We start from the raw sequence: 27,679 nt of genomic DNA, 5'->3' as shown, positions 1-27,679 counted from the left end.
GAATCACCCCGAGAATAAACATCAAGAAAATACAACATGTTCCATTTCCCATGTAGCTCCATATTTATCCAGGAATTCAAGACTACATAGTAACCCTGTGAAGATTAGACGTCCTACATCTTCATACCGGTGTAAGACATAGCAGGGATCATATATATATACTGCTCAAAAAAAATAAAGGGAACACTTCAGTGTTCACTTAAATGTTAAAGTGTTCCCTTTATTTTTTTGAGCAGTGTACTTTGGCCCATTTGACTTTCAGTTTCATTAATAATAAATAATAATAATAAAAAAAACAGCAAATCCTTTACAAATTCTTTATTTTAGCATAATAGTAAGAAGCCTCTCCTCTGATTTTCATACAGCTGAAACTAATTGGATCACAAGGGTACATATTAGTTAGCCCATTTTTACAATAATTCGTTGTAAATTTTTTTAGGAAGTTATTCTTATGCACTTTTTCCTACACAAAATAATCAATAGAGATCCTATCTTAACTGAGGACCGTAACTCTGCATGCAAGACTAATAAAGAAAAAACAACTAATCTGTGATAGCTACTGTTATGCTGTTGTTCATCTAATACCATTATCAATATAATTTACTACAAATACCAGGGACTTTGTATAAGAAAAGCAAACATTTTCCTGTGATACTACATCATATAATGTCAAAATTACAGAACATACTGGGCTCCCAACTGTACTGATCCAAATCTTTCTGTTCGCCTTCTGTGTCAAAGAGAAAACAAACGTGTCAAAGCCTAATATCTAAGACAGACTGAAAGGAATAATAAAACAAACAAAAAAAAAAAACAAATTTCCATGTTTTTCCATTTCATTCCAGTGTACAATTTTATCTGAATAATAATAATAAAAAAAGAAAGGTCCTTAAAACAACCATAAAAATGTGATGCGCTAACCCTTCCTTTGATCAGTCTGAAAAACAAAATCTCATAACGAGATTCGAGATGGAAGGATTCTATTGCGTTTTAATGATGGAAAAGATAATACTAAAAACAATAAATGACAAATATTAACAAGCAACATCTACATACTGTATTGCCCTTTTGCATTTTTTTTTTTTAATATGTGCACACGCCAGTGGAGTCCTTCCACAGGCTGGGAATAGTGTTTCCAAAGCAAATTACTGCATTTCTTTAAACTTGGCCCTTTTTTTCTGCCATAATTTCAGCCAAATCAATTCACTCAAAATTGAACCTTTTCTCTGTGCACAATTTACCAGCTGCACAACTTTGTCTAAAAAAAAAAAAAAAAACATACCAATTTCCTTACAATTCTGACACATTGAAGCAAATACAGAGGCTGCAGAAAGCTTCCACATTTGGTTAATGGCTTCAACAGCATGCCGTCCAGATCGGCACAATACAGGTTAGACAGGTCGCCTGGACGCAGCACTTCCTCCGTCCAGCACTGACGTTTCAGGCCCAGAAGCTGCACGGTAACAGCGGGGGCTGAGAAACACAACCAGCAGCTGATTGGCTGCTCAAAAAGATCCCCTCCAAAGTTCATGATGCGCAGAAGAAACCCAGTTATTACGGCGGCATTTAGTACAATAACTCGTGTATTTCAAACTTAAGGCTAAACCCAATGACGTGATCCACATTTACACACCGGTCACATATCTGGAAAAAAAGAAGCAATTTGTTAAAAACCGCTGAGCACTACCTTCAGGACAGTATGCCGTGTTACAAAATTAGCAGGAATAATGATCTAAAAAATTTTCCATCAGAAAGATGAAGTCTGTTTTCTGAAGCTTTCAGCATTTAACAACTGAGAGCTTAGTCATTTTAAAACAAAAGAAGAAGAAAAACAACGAAAGGCTGGTAAATGTATCTGAGCCACAGCCTAAAAACACAACAGAAAAATAAAAGGCAACAAACAAAAAAAATAATAAAGAAACATACTAAGGCCACAATATTCTGTATACTGCTGCTAATCTCACAATGTGACGAGCTGTACAAACAGTGAGACTCGAGGAGGCCGACCTGCACCGGTTTCCACCCAAACTCTGGGAGAGACGTTTTTCTGACACAGCACTGGAGACCTCAGTATTTACACACACGGGTGAACGGACAGTAATTGTGGAAGAAGTACTGTTACACTGCTGTCCTCTGAAACTCGTGAGTCGACACAAAAAAAAACTGATCTGGTTTACAAACATTTCAGACAAACGGCTTCCCTCAGGACTCGACTGCAACGGCGCCGACGGACTGTCTCCATTTTTACTCTTATTCTGGCCCATTTCACGCATAAAAAGACAACACTCAAGTCCAATCGAGATTAATATACATTTTCAATTATTTACACCGATTAAAACTGGGCCTTCCCTGCTGATCGAGTCGACAGAATCTAGTGCATCAAAACACTGAAGGCGACAGTCGACGCTTCCAGTAAAAACCTCTTGTTAAGCGGCACCGAAAGGCAAACTGTGGTCCCAATGACGCGGAGCTTCCACCCTCAACCTGGAGGGAAAACTCAGTTTTACCGATTAAACCCGAGTGGCGATTCTTTTGAGGCAAAATGAGCCATTTAAGAGGGAAAAAAAATTTAAAATTACCAAGTTGCTCCGATAGTATTTTTCCACCATTTTTTTTTTTTTTTGGAAATACATTAGGACAAACAATATCCAGTTCCCTTCCCGAGGAGTACCACCAAATGCAGTTTGTTTGAACAATAAAAACCTTTTTTTTCTTCTTCTTGGGAACAAAAATGTACAAAACAGGACCATTGACCACTGTTCATCACAGAAAAGAGTATCATTTAAAATAAAAAACAGGGAAGAAAAGGGAACACAGTGAAATGTAAGTAAAAAAAAAAAAAAAAAAAAAATTTGCCCCACTGTCATTAATAATCCCAGGACTGGAGCTGAGGGAGCGGTCTGCGCTAGAACGTGGCGCCGCTCTGCACAGAGGCGAGAGGAGGAAACCCTGTGGCTTGTCCCATCTCCGCTGTAGTTATGGATCCCGGGAAGGCGTAATGTCAGACAGCCAGCCGTCCCGGAGGTGGGTGCAGGGGGCTCCAGGTGGGGGGCGCGGGCGGGGGCTCCTGCTGGTACGGGCGTGGTTCGCAGCATGGCTGGTTCTCTACTTTGGCTACGCTGCGGCCCTGGCACAACCGCCGATGTCGCAGCAGCCGGTCTGTGCGCGAAAAGTTCTTCGAGAGACAGAAAAGGGAAAATATTAGATTAATCCATCTTTCACTAACAGCACAAAACTTAAGAGTTTTGAAGTTGATCAGAAATGATTTAAAGCTAAAAACTGGCGTTTCCAAAGTCTATCCAGTTTCAAAAGTGTGGGCTTACTGAAAATTATGTTTTTATGAAAATCAACAATGGGGGCAGTTCTAACCCTCGTTGGTCCCTTAATTTCTGTTGCATAATTGTACGCGTGTTTGTTTTTGATGCATAAGATTTGGATGCGTTGTGCAGGTTCCATTTCTCATTCATTTTTTTCCCCTCTTAAGTCTTAAGCCTTACGGTTTATAAAGCCATATTTTTTAAATAACCAACTGTTGAGACTTAATTATTCTTTCTTATTCGTTTTCCTCTAATCCCCTGGTTATGTTTTCCATTTTCATAAAAAAAAATTTAAAAAAAGGGAGGGGAGAGGATGAGCGTTGCATCAACCTTTGGTCACTTTGGGTATATATAAAATGATTCCGTTTCTTTTCATTTTTTTGTAATAAAAATTAATAAAAATACATTAAACCAACTTAAAAAGGTCTTCAGACGTTTCTCTTTAGCAAAACTTTTGGTTCATTTTCGCAGATGTTTATTTAAACCTCTTCTGTTTCATCCATTGCAACTGCTTTCCCCATTTTTAGCCATTGGAAATTGCAAGCAGGAAAGGAAGCTATAGATAAGATGCATTATTATCATGACTGGATTTGAACAGGCTTTGTTTCCTGACCTACCTGCTGGCACCTTTCGCACTGATAAGGCTTCTCCCCACTGTGAACGCGCTTGTGTCTCTCAAGGTGGTAGCGCTGAATAAACCTCATATCACACATGTCACATGCAAATGGCTTCTCTCCTGGAAGAGCACACAAATACACAGTCAATGCATCAGTCTTAGAGTCTTGAGTCAGCAAAATGGCAAGAGTGTGAATTTAGATTTCTTAAGAGAATTAAATGTCCAACACATATCAGTTCAAGGGGAAATAACTCGTCTATTAAATGTCAAACATCAGAGTACTTTGAACTGCTTTTCTAAAAAAAAAAAAAAAAAAGGCCTCGTCATCAACTCATTATGTGTAGATCAGAGTGGAGTTTCTCAATTTCATGGCCCAGATCTAAGCAACACAGAGAGGCCCCACAAAGCTGGGGCGAGTTTCTTTTAGGCTGGTTCAACATCCCATCAAATGACTTAACAATCCAAACTCGAGTTTGTTGTTCATGCACCGGTGCCTTTTCTGGGTAACAGGGGCTCGGCAGAGGAACGCATACCCGTATGAGTGAGGCTGTGTCTCTCCAGGTGGTTACGCTGAATAAACCTCATGTCACACATGGAACAAGCAAACGGCTTCACCCCTACACACACAGAGCAATATATTAGCCCTACCACCCACAAGTGCAAGACAGACAGGGTTTAAGCTCAAGCTAGCCCTGCAAAAAGGGAATTCATCCTACACAGGAATGTAATGTGCATTTTGTCGTTTTAATATAAGCATTCATGCAACTGAAATGGCTGAGTAATGTTTTAACATGGGCTACAGTACTGTGCAACAGTCTTGGGCCAGTCCTCCATTTACATTCTGGTAAAAATAAACCAAAGATTTCAGAAAAAGTGTGCAGACAATACATTAGGGATCTTGGCTCTTCAAATTTTCAACGTTTTGTCAAGTTTGAACCAGATATTTTACTTTATTTGATTGGAATTTATGCGGTACAAAAAGATGCTCATTATTGTGAAAGAAAAAATAAACATTGCTTTTTAAGCATTTCAGCATCTGGAAAGAAGTTTTCAAGTCTTGCCACAGACTCTCAATGAGGTCTCGGTCTGGACTTTAACTGGGCCATTCGAACAAACAAGTATGCCTCTACCTGGAGCTTCTAGCAGGTCGTCTTCCTTCCCTGTACTTAGCTTCCTATCAATAGTTACCAGCTTCCATCTTACTGCTTCAACGTATCAACCCCACACCGTGGCGCCGCCACACGCAGAGGATGAGAATCCCTACGGCTTGAGCCGAAAACTTTTGCACAGTACTGTAAACGATGCAAGAGGTCGGGTGCACTGAGGCGTACCAGTATGAGTGAGGCTGTGTCTCGCCAGGTGGTAACGCTGAACAAACCTCATGTCACAAATGGTGCAAGCAAAAGGTTTCACACCTAAACGCAGAGCATCAACATGTTAATTTCAGGGCTTTTACTTCACTTTTCACAATCCATCAATCAGAAATGTACTTGAAACTTGTATTTACAATTGATGGGTTGTTAACCACTTCTCAATTGCTTAAAACGATCAAGTTACGTATGCTCTAAATTTGTTTGAATGCGATTAACATTGTGTTTTGTTTCTTTTTTTTTTGTCAAATTATGTATCCACTTCTAAACACATCTCATGAGCTGATGATATATTCAATCCTGGTCTTGTTTATTTAATATGTTACTTTAACACACAGTGCACCAGAGTTAAAAAGAAAAAAAAAAAAAAGTAAACGTGTCCCTTACTTTCACAGAAATATCAACTGTCTGAGATAATTGAAACTTGATAATGTATGAACAAGCTGATCTCAGTGACATGGGTAAGGTGGGCGAACGCATACCCATATGAGTGAGGCTGTGTCTCGCCAGGTGGTAGCGTTGAAAAAACCTCTTGTCACACATGGTGCAAGCATAAGGTTTCACACCTAAATGCAAAGTAGCAATATTACTATTATATCACTTCAGCTCTCATTTCCATTCTTCAACAAAAATGATCTAAATTATTATTACTCAACTACACATTTTCCAAGTCATGCAACACAAAGAGATGTATGTAAACACGTTTCACATGTTAACTTTAGGGTACGCTAGTTAGCAGCAAAAAAAAACTAAACGACTGACCACTGTACTTACTTTACAGGTTGATAAAGTTTGCACTTTATGACATGGGGAGTTAAAATCACTAACTTGAAAGCACCAGAATCATTTGTGTGTGTTGCGTTAGTGACTCGTTGAGTAAGAGAGAAGTTTAAACGTTTCAACGGAAGCGAATATTTTTCCTCTTAATAATTCAAGTGAAGGTCATAACTATATTGTTAAAGTCACTGAACATGGTCAAATTCATCTAAAAACAAAACAAGACTTTTCTTACCATCGTAGAAAAACAAAGCAAACTGATAAAAGTTTTAAACGCACAGACCAGATGTTGATATTTTTGTCTGTTTGATGGATTCCTGAGTTAAACACGCCAAATGTTTCACAGAAGCCAAGACGTTTTTGCTAAATCACTTATGAATTTAGAGGTGTGCATACCAGTAGGGATGACAATATGGTGCTGTTCGTTTACCATTTAACAACAGTGACAAGAATGAGCTATCCCAAGTAAACAATCTAACCGATTACGTTTTAGATTAGAATAATTCAAATTGATGCTTCTGTTGTTGCAATCTATTTTATCTGCTAGCGGATCCATTTAGGGATGGACAATATGGCATTTATCTATATTTAACACGTCACAATCTAGAAAGATGTGTCAATCAGTTTTGTAGCTCTGGTTTTTGTAAACCGTTCACCAATTGATACAGATTTCAGGTTTATTTCTCTCCAAGAACAGGAAGCATCTTTAAGGACTCCTTAAATGAGCAAAGACAACATCAACGTGTGACAGAGCAGGGCTTGACCAATTAAAACATTTCTAAAGTGTTGATCTATTAAACTCTTCTCTTTAGTACCTTAGATTAACAACTAGCATGGTTAGCATTAGTAGCTGCAAATGACTATAAGGAAACACCTCAATCCAGACATTTCAAAATTCATTTCATCGTTTTTAAAACTGACAGGCAGAGGCTGGAAGCTCAAAAAGACAAAAACAAACCAACTGCAGTTTTCTTTTCAGCCTTCCTGTTATCTACCAAAAGTCTTACTCTCCCACAGCTTGAATGGACTGCAGACACTTATCAAAATATTATAAAAAAAAGTTTAAATTTAAACATCGTCTGTTTCATTCAATGTCATTTTTAATGCCTGCTGGTAATGAAAACAGCAAATGTTGAGTCTTCATCCCACGGAAACAAGTTGCACGGAGAGTTGTTGGTTGTGTTTATGCGTGTTGCGTTCACAGAATGGAGAAAGACTGGACTTTAGAGATCACGGTTGAAATTGTCCCAAGTCTGATCATAATTTCTTGGTGAATCTCTAACATTCATAATGTGCAAACAACTTTGTCACAGGAAAGACGAGAGCATTTTTGGCAAAAAAACAAAAACAAAAAAAAAACATTTTTAATAGAGTTTCATCCAGGTTAAATTTAGCTAACTTATGTCAAGTACAACTGTACTTTATTATTGAAATACACTCCATTACAAATCACTTAGCCAAACTAAATGACTTTATATCAAATTATAAAGGTAAAAACACCACTTTACCACTCATGTAGTTCTCACTCTTGCTGCTTAAAAGTAGGTTAATGAAGAAAAACCTGAGAGTCTGAGCATAGAACAGCGGTGTACAGAATGTGCCTAATAGATTATATGATCCGATATTACCCCATCACCCACCCTGAGCACCACAAGGCCCTCAATAAATGGTGCATCTCAAATGTTTAAAGGTGCATTGTGTACTCTTCTGCATTTCTGTTGCAATACTTGATGTAGCACTGTAGTGAAATAGATTAATTGATGATGGGTAAATTGGATATTTACACCCATCTGTGCCCTGTAGGTCTCTTTCTATAAACAGTCGCATATTTATAGAAAACCAATTGCAATGAAATCTTCCAAACTTCTCATCCCTTCTATGTTCACTGCAATAAATATAGTAAGATATAGTGAAAATGTCCATATCGCCCATCCCTAGACTCTGGAAACACTTTTGACGCTGGTTTAAAGTAACAGTGTCCTGTATATTGTGAGAGGGCGAGTGCACTGAGGCGTACCAGTATGAGTGAGGCTGTGTCTCGCCAGGTGGTAACGCTGGACAAACCTCATGTCACACATGGTACAAGCAAAAGGTTTCACACCTAAACGCAGAGCATTAAAGTATTATATACAGAACCGTCTGGGCTTTGTGTTCACAATCCATCAATAAGCATGACACTTTAAACATACAGACGAAATTGATGGGTTGTTAACCACAATAATTGCAGGGGATTGTTTTTTTTTTGTTTTTTTTTAGTTTTTTCCAAGAAAATGGTACCCGATTTTATTAGTGAACACATCAAACTACATGAACCAATTCAAATCCACAATTTAACACATCACATGAGCTGATGATGTTGCAGTCCTGAATCCTGTCATCTGCTTTAATATTCAGCTTGAGAGGATATATATTACTACGTAAGCTTTGCTGGGTGAACATCTGATGAAACATAAACACAGTTCATAGATCTTAGTGACATGGGTAAGGTGGGCGAACGCATACCCATATGAGTGAGGCTGTGTCTCGCCAGGTGGTAGCGTTGAAAAAACCTCTTGTCACACATGGTGCAAGCATAAGGTTTCACACCTAAATGCAAAGTAGCAGTATTATATCACTTTGCCTCCTTTTCACTTGTTTAAATGTATAATAAAAGTTTAACGTTATTGGTTATTAACCACACAAAGTGCCTAATCGATTTCACATTGTTAAGAATTAACAATAAAAAGGGTAAAATGCTGATTATGAATTATCCTGCTTATCCTTAACAATACTGTCCAATGTCAACAGGTCTTTGTTAACTTTATAATTACAGGGTTCCAGGACAATTTCCATGTGAAGAAACGATTCAGAACAAACTTTAGAGTTCAGTCCTTTATGTTTATTTTAAAATATGAGAGAGATAGAGATCTAGAGAAATTGAGATAGAAATTTTCCACAGTCTTATTTTCTCGTCCATAGACAAACCTGGAAAAAACAGAACCTGAATTCCAGACTTTGTAGGAACCCTGTAATTAGCACGTTCCTGAGACGTGAATGTGCAGAAACGTGAAGTGAATCAACAGAAAATGTGCACCCTAAAGTCTGACTGACGGTGGACAGACCCGTACCCGTATGAGTGAGGCTGTGTCTCGCCAGGTGGTAACGTTGAAAAAACTTCATGTCGCACATGGTGCAAGCAAAAGGTTTCACACCTAAACCCAGAGCATCAAGAAAAAAAATAAAATTTATGTCTCTACAACAACAAAAAAAAAAAACTGAGTCCAAAATCCTGCTTGGTAACAAATGAGCCAATATGGTTTAATTATCAACTGTGGTTAATAACCAATGTCATAATCCTAATGTAACTTACAAGTGTACAATATGGTTGTAAATTACAAAATGGGTTGTCCTAAATCCACTATAGCACAGGACCAGTGTGTACAACCTAGTGGAAATCAAGCTATCTGAATCTGTGACTGAATGCAGCTATGATAACATGAGAGTCTAGATCAGGCATACTACAGCATCCTAATCTTGCGACGGGTTTAGGATTGGCAGAGGCATACCCATATGAGTGAGGCTGTGTCTCGCCAGGTGGTAGCGCTGAAAAAACCTCTTGTCACACATGGTGCAAGCGTACGGCTTCACCCCTATACACACAAAGTATGAGCTTTAGCATAAAAAAATTAAAAATAATAAAAGAAAAACCTCAACTGCCAAAAATGATCAGTGATAAACTTTACTAATTGCTTTAGTAAAGTTTGGCTGCACGTATCAGCGCTCGGTTTGAACTGGAAATCCCAGCTTGCTTCACAAACCTGCTATCCAAATCGATAAAAAAAAAGAAGAAAAGAAAGAAAACGTTTCCACATCTCTTTAACTGCCACTAATCTTTGGCCGTTAAACTTGTTTAAAACCAAAAATAAATAAAGTTTGGGGGATTTCGGGAGGAGCTTATAAGTGACCAGACAAGCGACTGGGGCCTGAATCTCCAGAGGGGATCGTTCCAACTCACAAAATGCCAAATAAATCCTAATTGCGATCATGTTTCCAACAAACCCAAAAAGGATTTCCTGATTAGATTTGTCAAACTAAATCACGCTGATAGCAGGAGACAATTTTAGGCAGTTGGCAAACAACTGTTTTCAACATTAGAGCATCTGTTGTGCTTTCAGAAAATTAGAAAGTAAAAGTTTAACTTCTGAAAGTCGACTTCATTCCGTCATTTAAAATCTTAGTAAAATCCAACTTACAAAACAATATCAACATGAGACATATTTACAAACATAGTTATGTATGCATGAAAGTAGATGATCGTTTCCTGACCATAACTTTGAATGTGAAATGACAAAATGACAAAATTCAGCTAATTTGCTGGTGTTTTTTTCTTTGCCAAGGAAACGTTAACCAAAAATTAGTGCCCGTTCTGAGCGCAGTTCCAGTTTGATATGGCCTCACAAAGTGCTTCCTTTTGTGTGCGACTGCAAGATATGCTAAATTTACATCTCTCAATCAGAGTAAAGTTACAACTGCATGAATCTCTGATTTGCAGGCAGCAATTTAGCTTTCATTGCGCAACAATGTAAGGCAAATTTGATCTTGAGTTTTAAAACATTGATTAAATATTTTATTAAAATCCAGTTAGCTTTCTGACGATCTTTGGCAAACATCTTTTGAGTTATAATAAAATTGCATTTAAAAAAAAAAAAAAACATCAGTCAGGAAGCATGCACCAAGATATTCCAGGGCTGCAGTAATGCAATGATGGCTACAAAGCCTGATTTCCACTTTCTCCCTGGTTGTCATGTCATTTCATAAACAAAGAACAGGGAAAATGTTCTAATACACTGACGATCTGTAAAGATGCTCCAGGACTAAATCAGCAACTGCCAGGATAGTTATAAGCAAGCATTACAAACTCGAGTTTGAAGCAGCCATTCAACCATTAATGCGTACTGCATGCACGACCAAAGCCAGGAAGCGACTGGATGGAGGCAAATACGAATAAATTAGCACATACCTGTATGAGTGAGGCTGTGTCTCTCCAGCTGGTAGCGTTGAATAAATCTCATGTCACACATGGTACAAGCATATGGCTTCACCCCTAAAACACAACAAAATTAGAGGTATTCAACATCAAGGCATGAAAAACTATCTACATGAATTGATTTTTTTCTTCCATCATGCTTTAATAGTTAGACATTACACTAACAGGTTAAAAGAGCAGTGCAGTTTAGCTTAATACCTGTATATAAAGCTGTTCATAGCTTTAAGCAGTTTTGCTTTAATTTCATGCTGAAGCTTTATAATAATTTCACCAAATCTTCAGAGAATATTTGTTATTGATCAGCTTCATAACTGCACTTAATACGCCTTATAGTGTAATGTTTCTCTCATTGAAAACAAGCAATAGTCAGCAATGTGCATGCAAAAGTACCATTACAGTATCAAAAGTCAAGGTAATTGACAGAATCACTTCTTCAGTGGACAGTTTTCCAACAAAGCCTAAAGATTTATTGACAGTCGTATAATTAAAGCATGGAGAAGGGATTATGAATGTAATTTTAAAAGTTTTTTTTTTTTTTTCTTTTAAATGGGAAAACTTTCACAGTGGAAAAATTAATTAATCATACCGGTATGAGTGAGGGTGTGTCTTGCCAAATGGTAACGCTGGAAGAACCTCATGTCACACATGGAGCAAGCGTATGGCTTCACCCCTAAACGTATACAGTACCAGATTTTAGAGACAAGAAAATCTAGTCAAACGAGGGCACATCTGCATGATTGTTACATATACCAATATCTATTTTTCGTTACAATTAACCTTTATAGCCAGCTATTTCTGTGCAGACATAAAGACGTAACATCAAATATAAAAAATACAGAACAAACTGTGTTCGCAACTTAGGTTTAATGATTCAGATGGACAAAAAAAAAAAAGGTATATATTTTTTAGTGCTGACAAAAATGACCCATACCATTAACAGAAAATGTCTAGAAACCCCTAGCACCATCAAGAAAGAGGGATAAGTAAAACTTCTACCCGTGTGAGTGAGAGTGTGTCTTGCCAGGTGGTATCTCTGGAAAAATCTCATGTCACACATGGAGCAAGCATATGGCTTCACCCCTGCACACACAAAGCAAAGTTTTTCTTGTAAAAACGACAAAATGAACTCAATAGGACACACTTACTGACAGCTGCTCCTCAGTAAATGTGAATATTATTGGAAAAAAAGTTGATTTCTTTCAATAATTTGATTCAAATATTGAAACCGACACACACACATTGCACAAGTGTAATTATGGTTTACAGCTAATAAAACCCAAAAATTTACTTTCTCAGAAAATCAGGCTATTATAGAAATGTTATATTTATCCCATCTTATGGCCTACATACGCATGGGACTGTTGAGTTAACGTTTGTCCACCAGACAGTCGTTGACACTGTCCACGTGAAGGTCAAACCACACCATGTCACTGCTAAAAATGGTGGCTGTTTAGAAACTGTATCCAAGCATAGTGATGGGGAAAAAAACAGCAGCAACCTTGTAAGGATTGGGAAGCAGAACCCATCCAGGAGTTTGTGGACTGAACTGCTGCTCGATATCTCTGCATCAACAGCGGCAGATTTTAGTCATGCTTTAACATCTAAATATGGAGTTAATAAGTAAAGCTTATTGATAATAATCAGTAAGTTTCACAACAAAATGTTTATTTCCATCTTGTTTGCGTTTTGGAATTGGGTTGACCATGTGGTTTTTATTTAGGAATGTGGCAGTAATAGTGATGCGGTGCAGGATTGTGGGCGGTTTAGCTAAAGTAGCCATGTACATCATCACTGTGATCGTTTCTTTAGGGTGTCAAAAGGTTAGAGAAATTTATAGAACAAAATGTATATCTGTAAATAGCAGTTATTGGCCAATAGCAGCAATATTACTATCGCATATCAGCCTAATTTTTAAAAATAACTAGAAAAAAAAAAACAAACATCAAGTTAGTTTCTGTAACAAAAGCCTTTTTTTTAGTTGGTTTTATAAATAATCCAAATTTTCTGAGAAACATAATTGTAGGCTTTCAATTAGCTAAAAACCATAATTATCCAAATGAAAACAAATGAAGACTTGCTAAATATTCCGTGTGTGATGAATCAATACTTGTGGGTTACATTTACTCAAATAAAATGATCTTTTCAATTGTATTATAATTTACTGAGGTGCATCTGTATTTTATGTATCCAGACATGCCAAGGAGGACCAAAACTGAAACAAAATACACATCCAACTAACATTTTCTAATCTGTCGACATTCATGAAACTGGGACTTTGATTATTCTATAACCTGCTTACAGTGAAAGGGCTGTTTTCAATCCAGTCAGGAATATTTTCAAGTCAGGATTTAGCTGCTAAACACTTCATACACATGTTACCAACTAAGACGCTCTAATGCTAATAAATATTTTATGTTATATATGACTAGTAAATTTGGGTATTTGGGCACCGATGAAGGAAAGAAGGGTGAAACCATACCCGTGTGAGTGAGGCTGTGTCGTGCCAAGTGGTGGCGTTGGAAAAATCTCATATCACACACAGAGCAAGCGTATGGCTTCACCCCTACACATACAAAAGTATGTAAATATTCAAAAGAAACCTTGAACATTTGACCATCAACTATTTCCATCAACACACATGCGTGTGTGTGTGTGTGGTGAAGATAATTTCACTTGAACAAAAGAAAAATGGCAGGGATGATCCAACAATTGAACAGAATATAGGCAGTGTTCACACACACACACACAGCTTAAAGTATTCATACAGTTAATAGAAAAATGCTAAGCTTGAACTTAGCCGATCTGCTACATGTCTGGATACATCCACAAGCGTCTGAACACTAGTCTGTCTTGCCAGACTGTCTTGAAATCTGCTAAATCTCTGCTTTTGGTGGAAACTTCTAGAGTGAGCAGACGCATACCGGTGTGTGTGAGGGTGTGTCTTGCCAGATGGTAACGTTGGAAGAACCTCATGTCGCACATGGAGCAAGCGTACGGCTTCACCCCTACATACACAGATTATCAACAAATTAGCTACGCCGTTACTTTGGGATTATGGGGAATTCATAACAACCAGTTTATCACGATCCAATATTCCTTCATTCACTTTTTATGTTAGTTTAAAAGAAGTTTGGCAAAATTATTAGCAGGTATTGAGATTATCAACTTTCAAATGAAATGGAATACGTCACAAAACAAAAAAACAATATTTGGGGATGTTTTAACAATGCATAGAGGCTCTGAGATGGTAAAAGCTACATTGCTATGGAATAGGAGGGGGAAAAAATGTCAAAAAATGGATTTGAAGTTCATCAAAATTAAAACTGCAGAAATACTACAATGGGTTTTCCCAATTATGTTGTAGTGAGGCCAGTCTTTCTCAGATTTGAACTTTCCCCAGGCCTCTCTAAATTTGCATCACTGGACCCTAGACCTAGTCAGGTCTAGGGTCCAGTGTAAGTAAATGTAAGTGTCATCCAAGTTCTTAAGGTCTAATAAGTAATTAAATAATTATGTCTTTTATTCATTGGTATGGCTGCATGTTTCATAAAAAAAAGCAATTGAAAACCAGTTAAGTAATGAAATTATTTTACGTACAATGATGGGTTGTTCATAGTGGGACTTCTCAAAATCTGAAGGAAGGGATTGAGAAAAAATACATTTCCTGTCTAATGGGTTTTAGGTTTTATTTTACACCAGGTCCACCTGTGATCAGTTCATCAGTGCCTTGTGCTTTCACACTGTGGCCAACAATGGGCATTTCTAAAATACAGGACATTTACTTTCGTACGATCAACATAAAACAAACAAGAATGTCAAAAAATAATTTGAAAAAAAAAATGTGAGCAACAGTAAAAGTGAATAGTGTTTGATGCAGTCATCAACATCTATTTATGCCTGTTGTGCTGTCTGATAGTTCCAACTATTGTTTGTATGTGTGTACATTTACAAATGAGGAAGAAAGCCCATCCAAAAAAACTGACAAAAAACTCAACAAAAAAAAGTAAAAAATGAGGGGGAACATTTTTTTTTAAATATATTTCCAGAAACCCTTTAAGTGCTCGTCAGTCTTTATACAGTTAGGATAACTATTACACAGGATATCAAAGTAATTTTATGATAAGTATTTTCTAACTTTACAAGCAGATATTTCTAACACTTAATAAAAAAAAAAAGGGCCAGAGCTAACCTGAAATGGTTTGTTCCACAAAATCAAATCCTACAGCCTGTGTTTTTCTTTCACCCTGTGTTTTTTTCTTTTTCTTCGATCGAAGTCAACCTTCCCTTTCCCTGCGTAAGAATCAATCCACTGACTTTATAGTCCACCCAATCACGCTAAACAAAAACTGGGTACGGTAAAAGAACGCATACCCGTATGAGTGAGTCTGTGTCTCTCCAGGTGGTAACGCTGGAAAAACCTCATGTCACACATGGAACAAGCAAACGGCTTCACCCCTACACACACACAGAGCATACAAGTATTAGCTAGTCAGTCTGGTAAGTAGAGAATAACTCAGGAAGAAAAAAATAAGAAATGTGTAAAGTGTGTATGGGGAAAAAGACAGATGCAGTATTGGCAAAAAGAAAAACTGTAAATGTCAGCTATATCAACGTGGATTGGTAGATTAGCCCAAGGTTAGTTAGCTTCAGTTTCTTACAGTGAATAACTTAGCAGCAATAATTTACTTAAAACAATTATTTAGAAGGTTGACTTACCCAGTCTGTTTGATAGCTATTATGTAAACATTCCCCCAATTGATGTCCGCAATTTTTTAATGGTACACAATAAGACATTAAGGATTCAGTATTTGATCACCATGCAGATGCTGTCAACACAAACCGAAGAGCATACATAGTAAAAAAGGGGCTATGTATTGCATGATTTGTGTTGCCTGTGCTTTAACAGCTTAAAATCTGCACACCGGGGTCCACAAGTAAGAGTCCATCATTAAGTCCACTATTAAAAAGTCTTCACTACAAATCTAATTCACTTGTTAAAGCACAGAGGGGTGAATATTTTGGTGTTGTAGCCAGAACAACATACTAAAGAGTAAATATGGTCAAATTTGTAACATGTTGGTGATTAAACCTCTACATATGAACAGAAATCCAAATTATTTTTAACTGAAACTCCTCGTATATTTAAAGACGGCAAAGATGCAGAGTCAGCTCTCCAAGAGTTTTACATCTTATGCTGGGAGTCAACATCAAAAAATGTATTAACAAAATTGTAAAAATTAAGATAAGGTACACTTAACCCATTAATGTGATTTTCTATAAGGATTCTCAACCATCAGCAGTTGTACACTTACAGATCCAACCGCGTGTAATATAGCATCGTGTAGCGTGTAGTGATAATGGCCGCAAACCCCCATAAAAAACAGTTCAGGTAAAATTATTACAATTGCAATAATATAGTTTTTTGGGTTTTTTTGGCTTTTGTAGGAATTAGGGATTGGAAAATATTGCATAATTCATTACTATTTTGTGAAAGAAAAACTATTTTTAAAAGGATTAGTAGTCATGTTTCCATTGTTTCATGAGGTCGTCAATAAATTCTGTGTTTCAAAATATGACTTAAAACAATTATTTCACTGTTTAGCAGCACAGTTGCACAACTGAATGTAACTATTGGGATGCAGTAGCCTTTTTTTATAATATACATGTTGACCCTTTTTGTTGTAATTTTTAATCACATTGGCAACTAATCCCACAAAGAACCATGATAAATATCTTTCGTCCATATCAGCCATCTCTGGGACAAATACTTGTTATTTTTCTGTTTTAAATAAAAGCAATAATATAATGCAAGACAATTTAGTCAAAAAATGTATGTGTAAATACCATGACACGATAAATTAGTGGTAATCTCACTGAAGGTCTGACACCATCTAAGCCTGACATAAGATGACCTTGGACCAAGTAGAAAATGCCAAGTTTAAGTTCAAAATTTAAATATTTCTGTATAAAAAAATAAAAAATCTGCACTGTTTGTATTTTAAGACAATCTAAAATGGCTAATAAGTACCAATATAGAGTGAGAAGCTGAAATTAGCTAGATCTTCCTCTACTCTTCAAAAAAAAAAAAAAAAAAAAAAAAAAGTTCACCGATCCTTAAATAAATGCTAAAATGACCAAAACTTTATCAAGTTTCACGTTTCTATAACTACACCAGCTAATATATATAATACACAAAGTCAAAACTATTAAAAACAATGAAATTCACATAAAGAGTTTTTAATAATGGACTCTGGACTACAGGACCACAATGGCTTCTATTCTTTCATTTTCCGATTGTGGGGACAAATAAAAAGACTGCATGTTACAATTTGGAACAAACAGATTTTGGGGCTGGCTTTGTTGGAAGTTACTGTCCACAGACAAAAATGAATCGTCAGCATCTGTCCCTTGATTTATGTGAAAGACTACATGCGTAGTCAGATTTATGTAAAAATGGGCACGGCTGAAGGACGCATACCCGTGTGAATGAGGCTGTGTCTCTCCAGGTGGTAACGCTGAATAAACCTCATGTCACAAACGGCACAAGCATACGGCTTCTCCCCTAAACCGAAGAGCACCAGTTTTAGTTCAAGTCCCCCCACAGATACCAGTCAGCTGTGAGGCAAAGCTATTACCAAACAAGGCTTTAAGTAGGCCACTGGAAAAAGCTCACAACTGCTGCACACTTCTAGACTCAGTCCAACTTAAACGTTTAAGGCCTCTTTCAACATTTGATTTAAATAATCTGTCACTAAAAGCTGTTCTGGCTTCAAAGAGAAGTCGAGCTACTGCAAGCGGCTACCATACCTGTATGAATGAGGATATGTCTCTTTAGGTGATATCCACTTCTAAATGCTCCGTAACAATGATCACAAATAAAATTTTTCTGCACTTTGGAGGCCGGACCATTCTCGTCTCCACCTACGCCCTATGAAATAGGCAGACGGACAAAAAAAACATTTTAAATACAGGCTTAAGAGTGTAGCACAAATGCTCAATGTGTAGTAAACTTTAATGCAAACAGACAGGTGCATTTGGATACAATAAGAGTATCATGGAGAAGTTTATTTGTTTCAGGAATGAAATTCAAATGTTACATTCATGGTATACATTGTATTATACTCACCGACTAACATAAGTCATGTTTGTTCATTTTAATGATTGTGACACAGAGCTACTGAAAACCTGAAAGTCTGTACTTCAGAATATCATTGCAAAACCCCCGTCCCCACACACAAAAGAAAATATATTTGACAGAAATGGAAGCCCATGCAGTAAACTGTATGCACTCCGTACTTTTCCTGGGGTTTTTTTGGCCTTTCTTCCTTCAGAAACTGGGGCCTTAATTTCAAAATTAAATGCGGAACATTTCTAACGTCTGGTTCAGGCACAATATAAGAAATTCACCGGCTGTAGTCGATGTGCTGCATCAGGACATGTTCTCCTTCCACTCAACTTTTCATTAACAGTTTCACGTAACACCCAGAAAATCCAGCTTCTGTAGGAACGAGCTTTAGTTGCTTACCCTTCTAGCTGAGGGTAAGTCAGTGTCTGCTGGATACCCGTCATGTCATCAAAGAAAACCTTTCCATAAAAGTCTCGTGTAATATTATGATTGTGTGAAAAGGTGGGTTTTCACTAGCCATAAGTCCTCGTCAAAAATAGCTAAATTAAATGCTTTATTGCTGCGTGTAATGAAACTTTACATCCGTTTTCCTTTGTGAACTGATCAGACGCCCCTTTTATTCAACGTGACCGTTAACACAATCAAAATTCTTGTTAAATTGTTAATTCCACACAAAACACTAAAATTACTGCAGAAACAGTCAAATTTAGCTTTTTCCTTGAAGCACAACGTCAATTTTAAATGAGAAAATCTCCCAGTCATGTCAGATGGCCTTAATGCCCTCCTGTTACTGCTCCCCCTGTTATGCTCACAACTGCAGTCATTGTGCTCCACTTCACTCCCCTCCCCCCCTTCCTCTCCAGAGAACCTCCACCCACCCCCTCCACATCTTTCCTGTGCTCCTCCCCCCACCCCCACACAAACAAAAATGTGCACCCTTGGATGATCCAAGGCAGCCACACATCAGCGAAGTCGAACGCTGAACGCGATACGCGCGCGCACACGGGGAGCAGAGCGCACGTTCATGAAATAAGAACACAAGAATTTTCCCAACAATTTCAACAATCCAGGCTACTGACCTTCCCTCCCCTTCCTTCTTGTTCTCTCACTTTACAGGGCGTCACTGATTTCCTGTTCTTTTTCTTCTGCTGCATGTCTTCGTTGGTCCTCATGTCCTTCTCATCCAGCAGGCGGGGAGCTTGGAATTCACCTTCCTTCCTGATAAGCTACGGAGCAAGAGAAAGTTAATCATTTCCCCATTTTCCCAAAGGTCTCTTCTTAGCGCTGTAAACAGAGGTTCTGATCATGGCCAAAAACCCAAGCAACAGCAGCAACATTTTACTCTTTATCATACTGTATTTTCAGTTACAGCTACCATCAGAAATAAACTGCGTCGGTCATGTAGACCAGTTTTATAACCTCTCTAATAATTCATGCCATTCTTTAATATGATTTTGTTTATGACAAATCTAAATTACGCAACAAAACTGGTTTATCCGAGAACAATTAATTACATGCAAAAATTGTATAAAAGCAAAAGGTTTGCAGTCTTCACACTGTGAAAGCCTAGCAGTTATCCCCCCAACCCCCCATATTTCCCATGCGAGTCCTAACCAGGGGTGGGCAGCTCATTCCAGAAGGGAGGATCATGTGGCTCTGGGGAGCACGGTCGGGTCCGTCTCTCTGAGGCGGTGCATGGCCGAGCGGAGCCATCATTTTTTTAGGAGGAGCAGCCATTGTACTGGCCTGCATCAGTGCCATGCTGGACAGGACAGCTTCGCAGCCAAGCAGCCCCGCCTGCATGAGGAGGGAGGGGGGGAAGGGGGGGGGGGGACAAAAAAAAGAAAAACAAGACGCAACATTTTACAAACTGCATCAAGTCACACAAAATGAGCTGCAATTTGAAATGAACTACAGCTAAGACAGTAGTGTCAAGAGTGGCGGCATCCGCCAAGCTATTCATCAACGACAACATCCTGAGTGACACAAGACTGCAAGTAAAACTATTTGTAACCACTTTGGTGTTGTCAAAACAAACCCATTTCATATGGTCGCGGACTGAGCTGCTGGGCAGATGTGACATTGCTGTGGTATATGTGAGCGCAGGGACAGGGGTGGGGACAAGGTCATCCAGAGATCCGTCAGTCAGGATGGTCGGGCTGGTGGGAAGCCACACCCACCTCACTCATCTAGTACTAAAACTGAGGAAGAGGAGGATGTGGACGAAACAGACAGACATACAGTTACAACTGCTTCATTGGCTGCCTTTACGGACACATAATACAGAGCAAGTTCATGTAAACAGATGGTTTTTCTTTGCACAAATGATTCCAGGTAATGAACACAGTTTTTAAACAACAGGACTCACTGTAGCTAGGAGTGAATTTAATCTGGCCTAATACTTCAGTTTTATCCTATTGGGAGGAAACATAGACCAGTTTCAGTTCTTATCAGTTATTTGTTGTTTTTTTAATAGGTTTAACCAATAAAAGTGCTACATTACAATTGCACCTAAAATTGTAATGTAGGTGCAATTGTACCTACATTACAATTGCACCTACATTATCTTTCTCAATCATCACTGATTGAGAAGGATAAAATCAAAAGAAAAAAATTAAAATGATAAAAATAAGGTTTTAAAGACGAGGATTTTAATTTTTTTTTTTTTTAATCAAGCCAGTAGTTTGTTAGTTAAACCTTTAAAATATCTATCATTTCATTATTTAATGAAAATACCACATGCTACAATAAGCAATGTGATTTTTGGATGTTACAAAGATTACTACATTTTATTTTGAGTCTCAACAGTTTACACATTTTTATTTACATCCAAAATAATTCACGAGTCTGCCTTTGAAACACATTTTACTCACATACATACCATTGCTCTTTCAACAGAAATTATTTTGACACGAACCATTGACATTTTTGACTAGGGCATTAATTACCCCAGAATTTCAGCCTTTACATTTAAGTAAGGTCTTAATTGGTAAGTCAATAAGTCAGTCCTGGCTTTATCTTAAACTGCTCTGAAAGCTCACTTGTGTGAAATAATTTATTTTAGCATAGTATATTAATATACACTTTGGATTTGACATATAACATAAGTAGGATAACATTTATGCTTTTAAAATGTGTTATTTCACTGCTCTACTGTGTAGAAACTACAATACTTTCCTCATTAAAAAGCTAGTTTAATACAGTTCGAGTAAATTATTTGTTTCCCATTATTGTATGTAACTACATTTAGGATTGTGCTCTTTGGGGGGAAAAAAAAAGGCAGACAAAAGCATGATTACCCCCCACCCCCTTTAACAAATACAATGCTATCAATATATTGGATTTTAAACAGAAACGTCACGAGGACTTTAGTTTTTCATATATATTAGATTGGTGATGGGATGATGTTTTTCCATCATAAAAGCTTCAAAGCTTCTCAGTTCACTAACGTGAGCTAACGTTAGTATAGCCAGACAACTAACGGACCGCTACAGCTAATGCTAATTTAATAAGTCCAGAAAAAAAGTACATAATTTACAAATGTTTGTTGCCGTTCGGCTAGTTAAAATATAGAGAATTAACCTAACTAAAGTCTGACTTTATACTAAACGTAAATTTTCAGCACATGCAGTAGTGGCCTTCGTCCTGCCTCCGAACCCTGCGTTAGTTTAGCTGCTGTTTGAGCAGGCTAGCTAACAGCAGCTAACTGCTCGGTGGCGCCCTCGCCCACTCTACCGCTACAGACTAAAACTCGGAGCAAATCGTGAGAAAACGTTTACTTCGGATTGATACAGCGGTTTCGCCAGAGTATATACCTCACAAGATGGATCGCTTCATGTTTTTCCCAGTTAGATTACTAAAAAAAGAAACCACAAGCTCAACTGGTTCCAGACGAGTCTGGGCTATAAAGACATTCGTGATGGCCGTCGTTACGAGTGCCTCCCCCTCCCGATCATTAAGCTAACATTTGTTAGCATCTCAGCACTGGCTAACACTGACGCTGTAACAATGCATAACCCGCTTTACTTCCTTCTTCGACTGTACGTTTACAAAATGAGCACACAGACATCCAAATGCATGATTAACATTACATGAACACTGAAAACGATATAATTTTTCTACGTACCAGCTTTGCTCGCCGACGTTTTCTGCACCGTCTAGTTTACAAACACAGGAAACGCCACAGGATGTAGCCCACTCCCCCACACAGCAACAGCAGCAAACCCTCCTTAGTCGAAGAGAAAGGGCTCATCTTCTTCCAGCTCCCCGAGAAGCCAGAGTGGTGATCAAGCTGAAACAGCAGAGAAGACTGTTAGTCCATTATTATTCCTGATCTGGAGACGCCCACCACCGCGTTAAGGTTGATAAATGTTGTTTGGGGGGTGGGGGTCTTCCTGGCCTCTCTCTCAGCTCACTGGAGATTCAGACCACGTCTGAAGAGGCGCAGATGAAAAAAAAAGGGAGTGAGCTCTTAAAATGACAGAGAACAGGGACGTGTGTACAAACACTACGGAGTTTTTATGCTGCCCTTTGCCCTTTTGGATTGAGTCATCTACATACACAAGCCTGAGCAGAGATAGCAAGATTAGTGATCAATTAATTATTATATTGTTGGTCTTATATTTCCTTTAAATTGTGCCACACTTATGTGTTAGAAAAACTCATTTGTCGGTTGCATACATGAAAATCGATCTAAATCCTTCCTACCAATGCCAGGCATCTTTGCAATGAATAATTCACTTAACGAACAGGGCCTCCATAATGTGTTGGAGAACTGTTGGCTACACGTCCACAACAGCCTGGCACCTCCTCCTAATACGTGTCACACTCTTCCTGTGGGACGGCTAGTTATTTGCCAGTGTGGCTGTGTTGGTCATTATCTTCCAAACTTGTCCTACGAGCGGTCAGAGCTGCAGAAAGCTTTTATGTCATCTTCACTTTCAAATTCTTCAGGTAGTCAGATAAATTCTGAGCATTGACATATTGGAGGATGAAATTTAATTCCTAAGGGTGGAGATATTGGATTGCCACTGGTTTCAGAACCCTAGTTTGATAGCTCTGCGTTGAGATTGCAGCCAACGATCACAAGCTTTGTTTTTTCCAGCATCACATTTCCTTTACCAAAAGCCATTTGGCATTGGCAGAGGGCATTTGGTCAGCTGTAGATGGACACAATCAGCTTCATTTCCTTTGCAAACATGAAACCATTTAAAGGGAACTAAACTGGCTTAGATTTAGTGCTAACAAAATGCTCAAAGGTATTACCTGCAGATTACATAATGGCTCCATATTTTGGTTTTTACACCAGGTCTTAGTATCTTTGGCAGTCTGGGGATGTTTCAACTCTTGGTGGAAAAGGAAACCAGCCTCTTAAGGCAGCTTGTCAGAAGAGGAAAGCATGAAGTGCTTTATAGCTTCCAGGTAGATGTATATGCTCAGTAAAACACATTAGACACACATTAGAAAACATCTCGGATCTTGTGCCTCGCCCCTCTCTCTCCAGACTTTGTGACTTTGATTTCCAAATAAAATGCAAATTGTACTTTTGTCAAGAGAGAGAGAGAAAGAAGGGATGATGTGTGACAGGGCGGTGTTAGGAAATTTGATGTTTAATTGGTTTCATGACACGCCAGAAGATCACGAACTGCTTATCCACATTTTCACTGACAGCCTGGAAACAGTATGCTGAGATTAGCTTCATCTGTCTGCTTATTAACTTATCATCATTTTTACATAAGCTAAACTAAATTGCTTGTTAATGGAGAGAAATCATTCTTATTGACTTTTATTACAAGCTTTCACGATTTCTTGCATTGCTGGTAGAAAAAAAAATATTAGAGTAGGAGTTGGATTGTAAAATAATTTTCATGTAACTCATGTTTTTGCTGTTGTTGTATTTTTTGGTCATTTTAGAAATGCCATCAAAAGAATCTGACGCATCGAAAATTATTTTGATGACAAATTCTCTTGCAAAAATGGAGAATTATTGAAACGAAGTGTTTTGGTGGAGTAGGATCTCTGGTGTATATTTTCCAAAGCAAATGTAGTAAAATCCAACATCACCTGTGACACCGCCATTGAACATTCCCAGCATTATGGTGCCACATTAAGCTGTTTTTATTTGTTTGAGAGCATGCAATAAGAGGCTTCTTTGAGAAAGGAAGTTTGTGTTCAGTTCTTCTAATAAATTCAAAGACATGCGTTAGATTGTGCTGCAGTTTGCATTAAAAGCTGTTGGACGTGTAATTAGTAGAATTCAGTTCAACCAAGTGAGAACTTTTCTTCGTTCAAAGAAATCTCTTCTTATTTAGAAGGCAAACATCTAACTAACTCCATCCTTTACTCGCCACCCAAAAATTAGGACACAACAGCTCATTGTCAAAGAAGTTGGCTGCAAACAGAGTGCTGTAGGCAAGAATAATAATAGAAAGGTGAGTGGAAGGAAAACTGTAGTAGAAAAATAGGCATAATTAGCAGGCATAACTAAATCCTCAACAGAATTGTGAAGCAAACGTCATTCAGGAGTTTGGGGAGATAAAAGGCCTGTACTACAGCTCAATTCATGAGCCGTAACCCTAACCTGATGTTGGTCCAAAGCCTGTGCAGCTACTGATAAACAAATCTTACAACACGCTTTATGGAGATGCTGATTTGATTTCTCAACAGGATTTGGCACCTACACACACAATTACTAAGCTTTGGTATCAATGTGCTTGCTTGACCAGCTAATTAACGCTAGTTAAACACATTATAAAGATAATAATCACCAGAATCAACAATGCCGATTACAAAACCTGAGCTTCCTAACCTGCTCAGCAGAACCACAGGTTGATCTCTTCCATATTACGTTCTACCGCCTGGGGAGTATGAGGACGTATTAAATACTGTATAGAATAATAGGCTGAATTTTCTGTATTTAAAAAATCCCTTTCTAATCTGTGTTATATAAGAAGAAGTTATATAATATTTAAATTTTCCGAGTAAGGGAATATGAGGTTGTTGTTTTTTTTAATCATCTGTCAGTCATAAATATCCAACAGAAATACAGGCTTGAACTATATCAGTGTGTTATAGATCTATTATTATTTATTTTATTTATTTTTATTTCCCCTTTTCTGTTATGTCTGTATGGGGATTTATATATATATTTTTTTTTTTTGGAGAAGCTATGTAAGTTTTGCAAAATACATGTACTGTGAAGAAATTTATAATCTTCTGATGAACAAATAATAACAAAACTGAACGGAAGTGCTCTTGCTGGTTTAGGGATCCAAATTGAAGGCGTAGTTCACTCACTGGCTTAGCGTGCATTGTTCATTTTTGTCACTCCCCCACCCACATCTCCCCCACCCCCTTCCCACACTCACCCCCGGCTCCCTCCCCCCTGTCATGGAGACGGTTGCTACACCCCGTTTATCTTATCACCATCAGACTGTTGTCTGTTGACTTTTAACTTTGGGAGTGAGCACAGCCACCTGTTCTCAGGAATTTTAGCTTGCGCGCGCACACACACAGACACACACACACACACACACACACACACACACACACACACACACACACACACACACACACACACACACACACACACACACACACACACACACACACACACACACACACACACACACAACAAAAACCATCCCAGGTAAGTGTAACGTTATGCCTCAGGTCATTGGTGCAGCAAGTCACGTGATCTGCCTCTTCCACTCACCTTTGCGCTCACTCCTCCTCCGCGCTGTCCACTCCGGGCGGTGTCGCGGCTCCAGCAGCCAGTGTCAGGTGTCTGGCAGGTTTTCTCACAAACTTTGGCTAAACGGAAGTTCCCACAGGTAGGAGCAAATACATGTCAGGACGGGGGAACATTCACTAAACAACTAACGCCGCTCTTATCCAAAGCAAAGAGGTATGTTTGGAAGATTTGAGTTCGTATTTTGCTAACCTTGACGGAAAGTTTAATACACGTGTTTTGCGTTGTGAGAGCAGCTTGTGTGTTTCTGTTTATTCACGACTTTCCTTGAAGTTGTTTAACTTCAACAACTTCATCTTAACGTTACAGCCCTATTTTACCCTTTTCTCTTCTAGCCACCATGAAAGCTAGACCTATAATTAAAGTTTTTCAGATGACATGTTGGCCTCAGAGCTGGGCCGCCTGTCTTCAAGTTATTCCTCTTTATTGCATACTTCAGTAATGACTCCGTAGTTCAGAGTCACTCATGCTCTCCTGAACACCTGACTGAGGCTTTTGTATTAATTCATAACAGATCAGTTAAGAAAGGAGGACTCCTCCTTTTCTCTGACTTAGCAAGTATCCAAATGTGCTGTGGTAGCTTGTTGTCATAGCAAAAACCTTTGAGGGCGCTATGTCAGCAATGTAGAAATCAAGGGCATTGAGAACGTATATGATTTTGTTTAATTATAAAATCCTGAAGAGTTTACGGGATTATGTAGGCTGTCATCTTGTCAAGCCTTTACTTGTGTCTCGTTCCCCTGCTGAGACAGGACAGCCGCTGTGGACGCTTTCGCAACATATGATGCCACTGACTCAGTCAATGCACCTATTGTGAGCTTTTAGCTGGAAACAATCCTGCTCACCTTTGTGGATTTTTGGAAAATGAAAATGAAGAAACCTCTGGTCATGTGATCTGGAGCTGATAAGGGGACACAGAAAAGATTTTTTTTATGACCCGCTGTCACAAAAGTGATTGCGATGGCTTTTATTGCCTTGGGCAGCCAGAGTTACATGCAGCAGGGATTTTTATTTATTTTATTTTTTTTTACGAAATATCATTGACTGTGTATATAGTAATGCAGTTGCATGGGAAACTAGAAAATCCCCCCAAACTCACAAGAGAGACAAGGAGCATTAGTAGAACCGAGAACAGGAGGATCTGACAAAAGGAGTGATGATTACTAGAAATGGAAACAGTAAACTGAACACAACACACAAGGACAGCATGTTACAGGAGCACGCTAGTTTACAAGAACAAACAATGAATAACAATTAATACATAATAATAAAAGAGAACTAATACTATGAATGAAGGATGCGTATAAAAATTAAGGAAGTAACAACAGATCTAGAATCCATGTAATTGGGACAGTTTTACGTTCTGCTGTCATGATAACCCTCAGTAAAAATAAACCAGGTTCTTGGTAGTACAGCATTTAAAACATTTCTTAAAACGAATGCATAACATTATCTAATAGGGCTGTAGTGATACAATAATCTCACAATACGATATTCTGCTCACGATACGATATATATTGCGATATTCAGCAAACGATGCAATTCAATACACTTTTGCGATTTTCTGAAAGATTTTAGAGGGACAGAGTGATTTTGGTGACATTTTGAGACTGTCATAGAGTTGGACTGAATTAATTTAACTGAAAACTGATTAAAAGCACCAACTACACAATACCTGCCTCTGGTTGGACATGGAC

At 38.2% G+C, this 27,679-nt stretch overlaps 2 protein-coding genes across 24 annotated transcripts in view; one reads left to right on the top strand and one right to left on the bottom strand.

Annotated features, from left to right (window-relative positions):
• Window positions 1–303: 303 nt before the first annotated feature.
• On the bottom strand, window positions 304–22,695 carry znf740a (zinc finger protein 740a). 22 transcript variants are annotated; one of them, XM_008410031.2, is made up of 21 exons: window positions 22,359–22,694; window positions 20,271–20,433; window positions 19,847–20,029; window positions 19,312–19,458; window positions 17,914–18,034; window positions 17,585–17,668; window positions 15,478–15,561; window positions 14,028–14,111; window positions 13,586–13,669; window positions 12,103–12,186; window positions 11,693–11,776; window positions 11,080–11,163; window positions 9,626–9,709; window positions 9,188–9,271; window positions 8,583–8,666; window positions 8,098–8,181; window positions 5,786–5,869; window positions 5,265–5,348; window positions 4,467–4,550; window positions 3,935–4,053; window positions 304–3,175 (listed from the first exon to the last, which is right to left on the bottom strand). In XM_008410031.2, exons 2-21 carry the CDS (start codon window positions 20,313–20,315, stop codon window positions 3,002–3,004), a joined length of 1,965 nt encoding a protein of 654 aa, XP_008408253.1. In that variant the 5' UTR covers window positions 20,316–20,433; window positions 22,359–22,694; the 3' UTR covers window positions 304–3,001. The 22 variants fall into 22 exon arrangements, with proteins under 22 accessions (XP_008408253.1, XP_008408254.1, XP_008408262.1 ...); XM_008410032.1 differs by lacking the exon at window positions 22,359–22,694 and adding an exon at window positions 22,048–22,352; XM_008410040.2 differs by lacking the exon at window positions 17,585–17,668 and having other exon boundaries at window positions 22,359–22,695.
• Window positions 22,696–25,894: 3,199 nt separating this feature from the next.
• Window positions 25,895–27,679, top strand: part of LOC103465334 (LIM domain and actin-binding protein 1-like) — a 19,915-nt gene continuing 18,130 nt past the window's right edge. Inside the window, exon 1 of one of the 2 annotated variants that reach the window (XM_008410028.2) lies at window positions 25,895–26,064. In XM_008410028.2, coding sequence (XP_008408250.2) covers window positions 25,895–26,064 — 170 coding nt within the window. Of the gene's footprint in view, window positions 26,139–27,679 lie in introns of both variants that reach the window. The other variant, XM_008410027.2, reaches the window with a different exon arrangement.

The sequence above is a fragment of the Poecilia reticulata genome, linkage group LG5 (assembly GCF_000633615.1).
Source record: "Poecilia reticulata strain Guanapo linkage group LG5, Guppy_female_1.0+MT, whole genome shotgun sequence".
Lineage (NCBI taxonomy): Eukaryota > Metazoa > Chordata > Actinopteri > Cyprinodontiformes > Poeciliidae > Poecilia > Poecilia reticulata.
Note: the sequence above shows the minus strand (reverse complement) of the source record. Positions and strands in the feature narration are given on the sequence as shown.

Bases quoted from the DNA above. Each gene is read 5' to 3' on its own strand.
- znf740a (XM_008410031.2), bottom strand. From the start codon at position 20,315: ATGTCACATCTGCCCAGCAGCTCAGTCCGCGACCATATGAAATGG. The intron at 20,030-20,270 runs GTTTGTTTTGAC...CTCCTCATGCAG, and splicing joins TCCGCGACCATATGAAATGG to GCGGGGCTGCTTGGCTGCGA. The intron at 4,551-5,264 runs GTACGCCTCAGT...CTGTGTGTGTAG, and splicing joins ACACAGCCTCACTCATACTG to GGGTGAAGCCGTTTGCTTGT.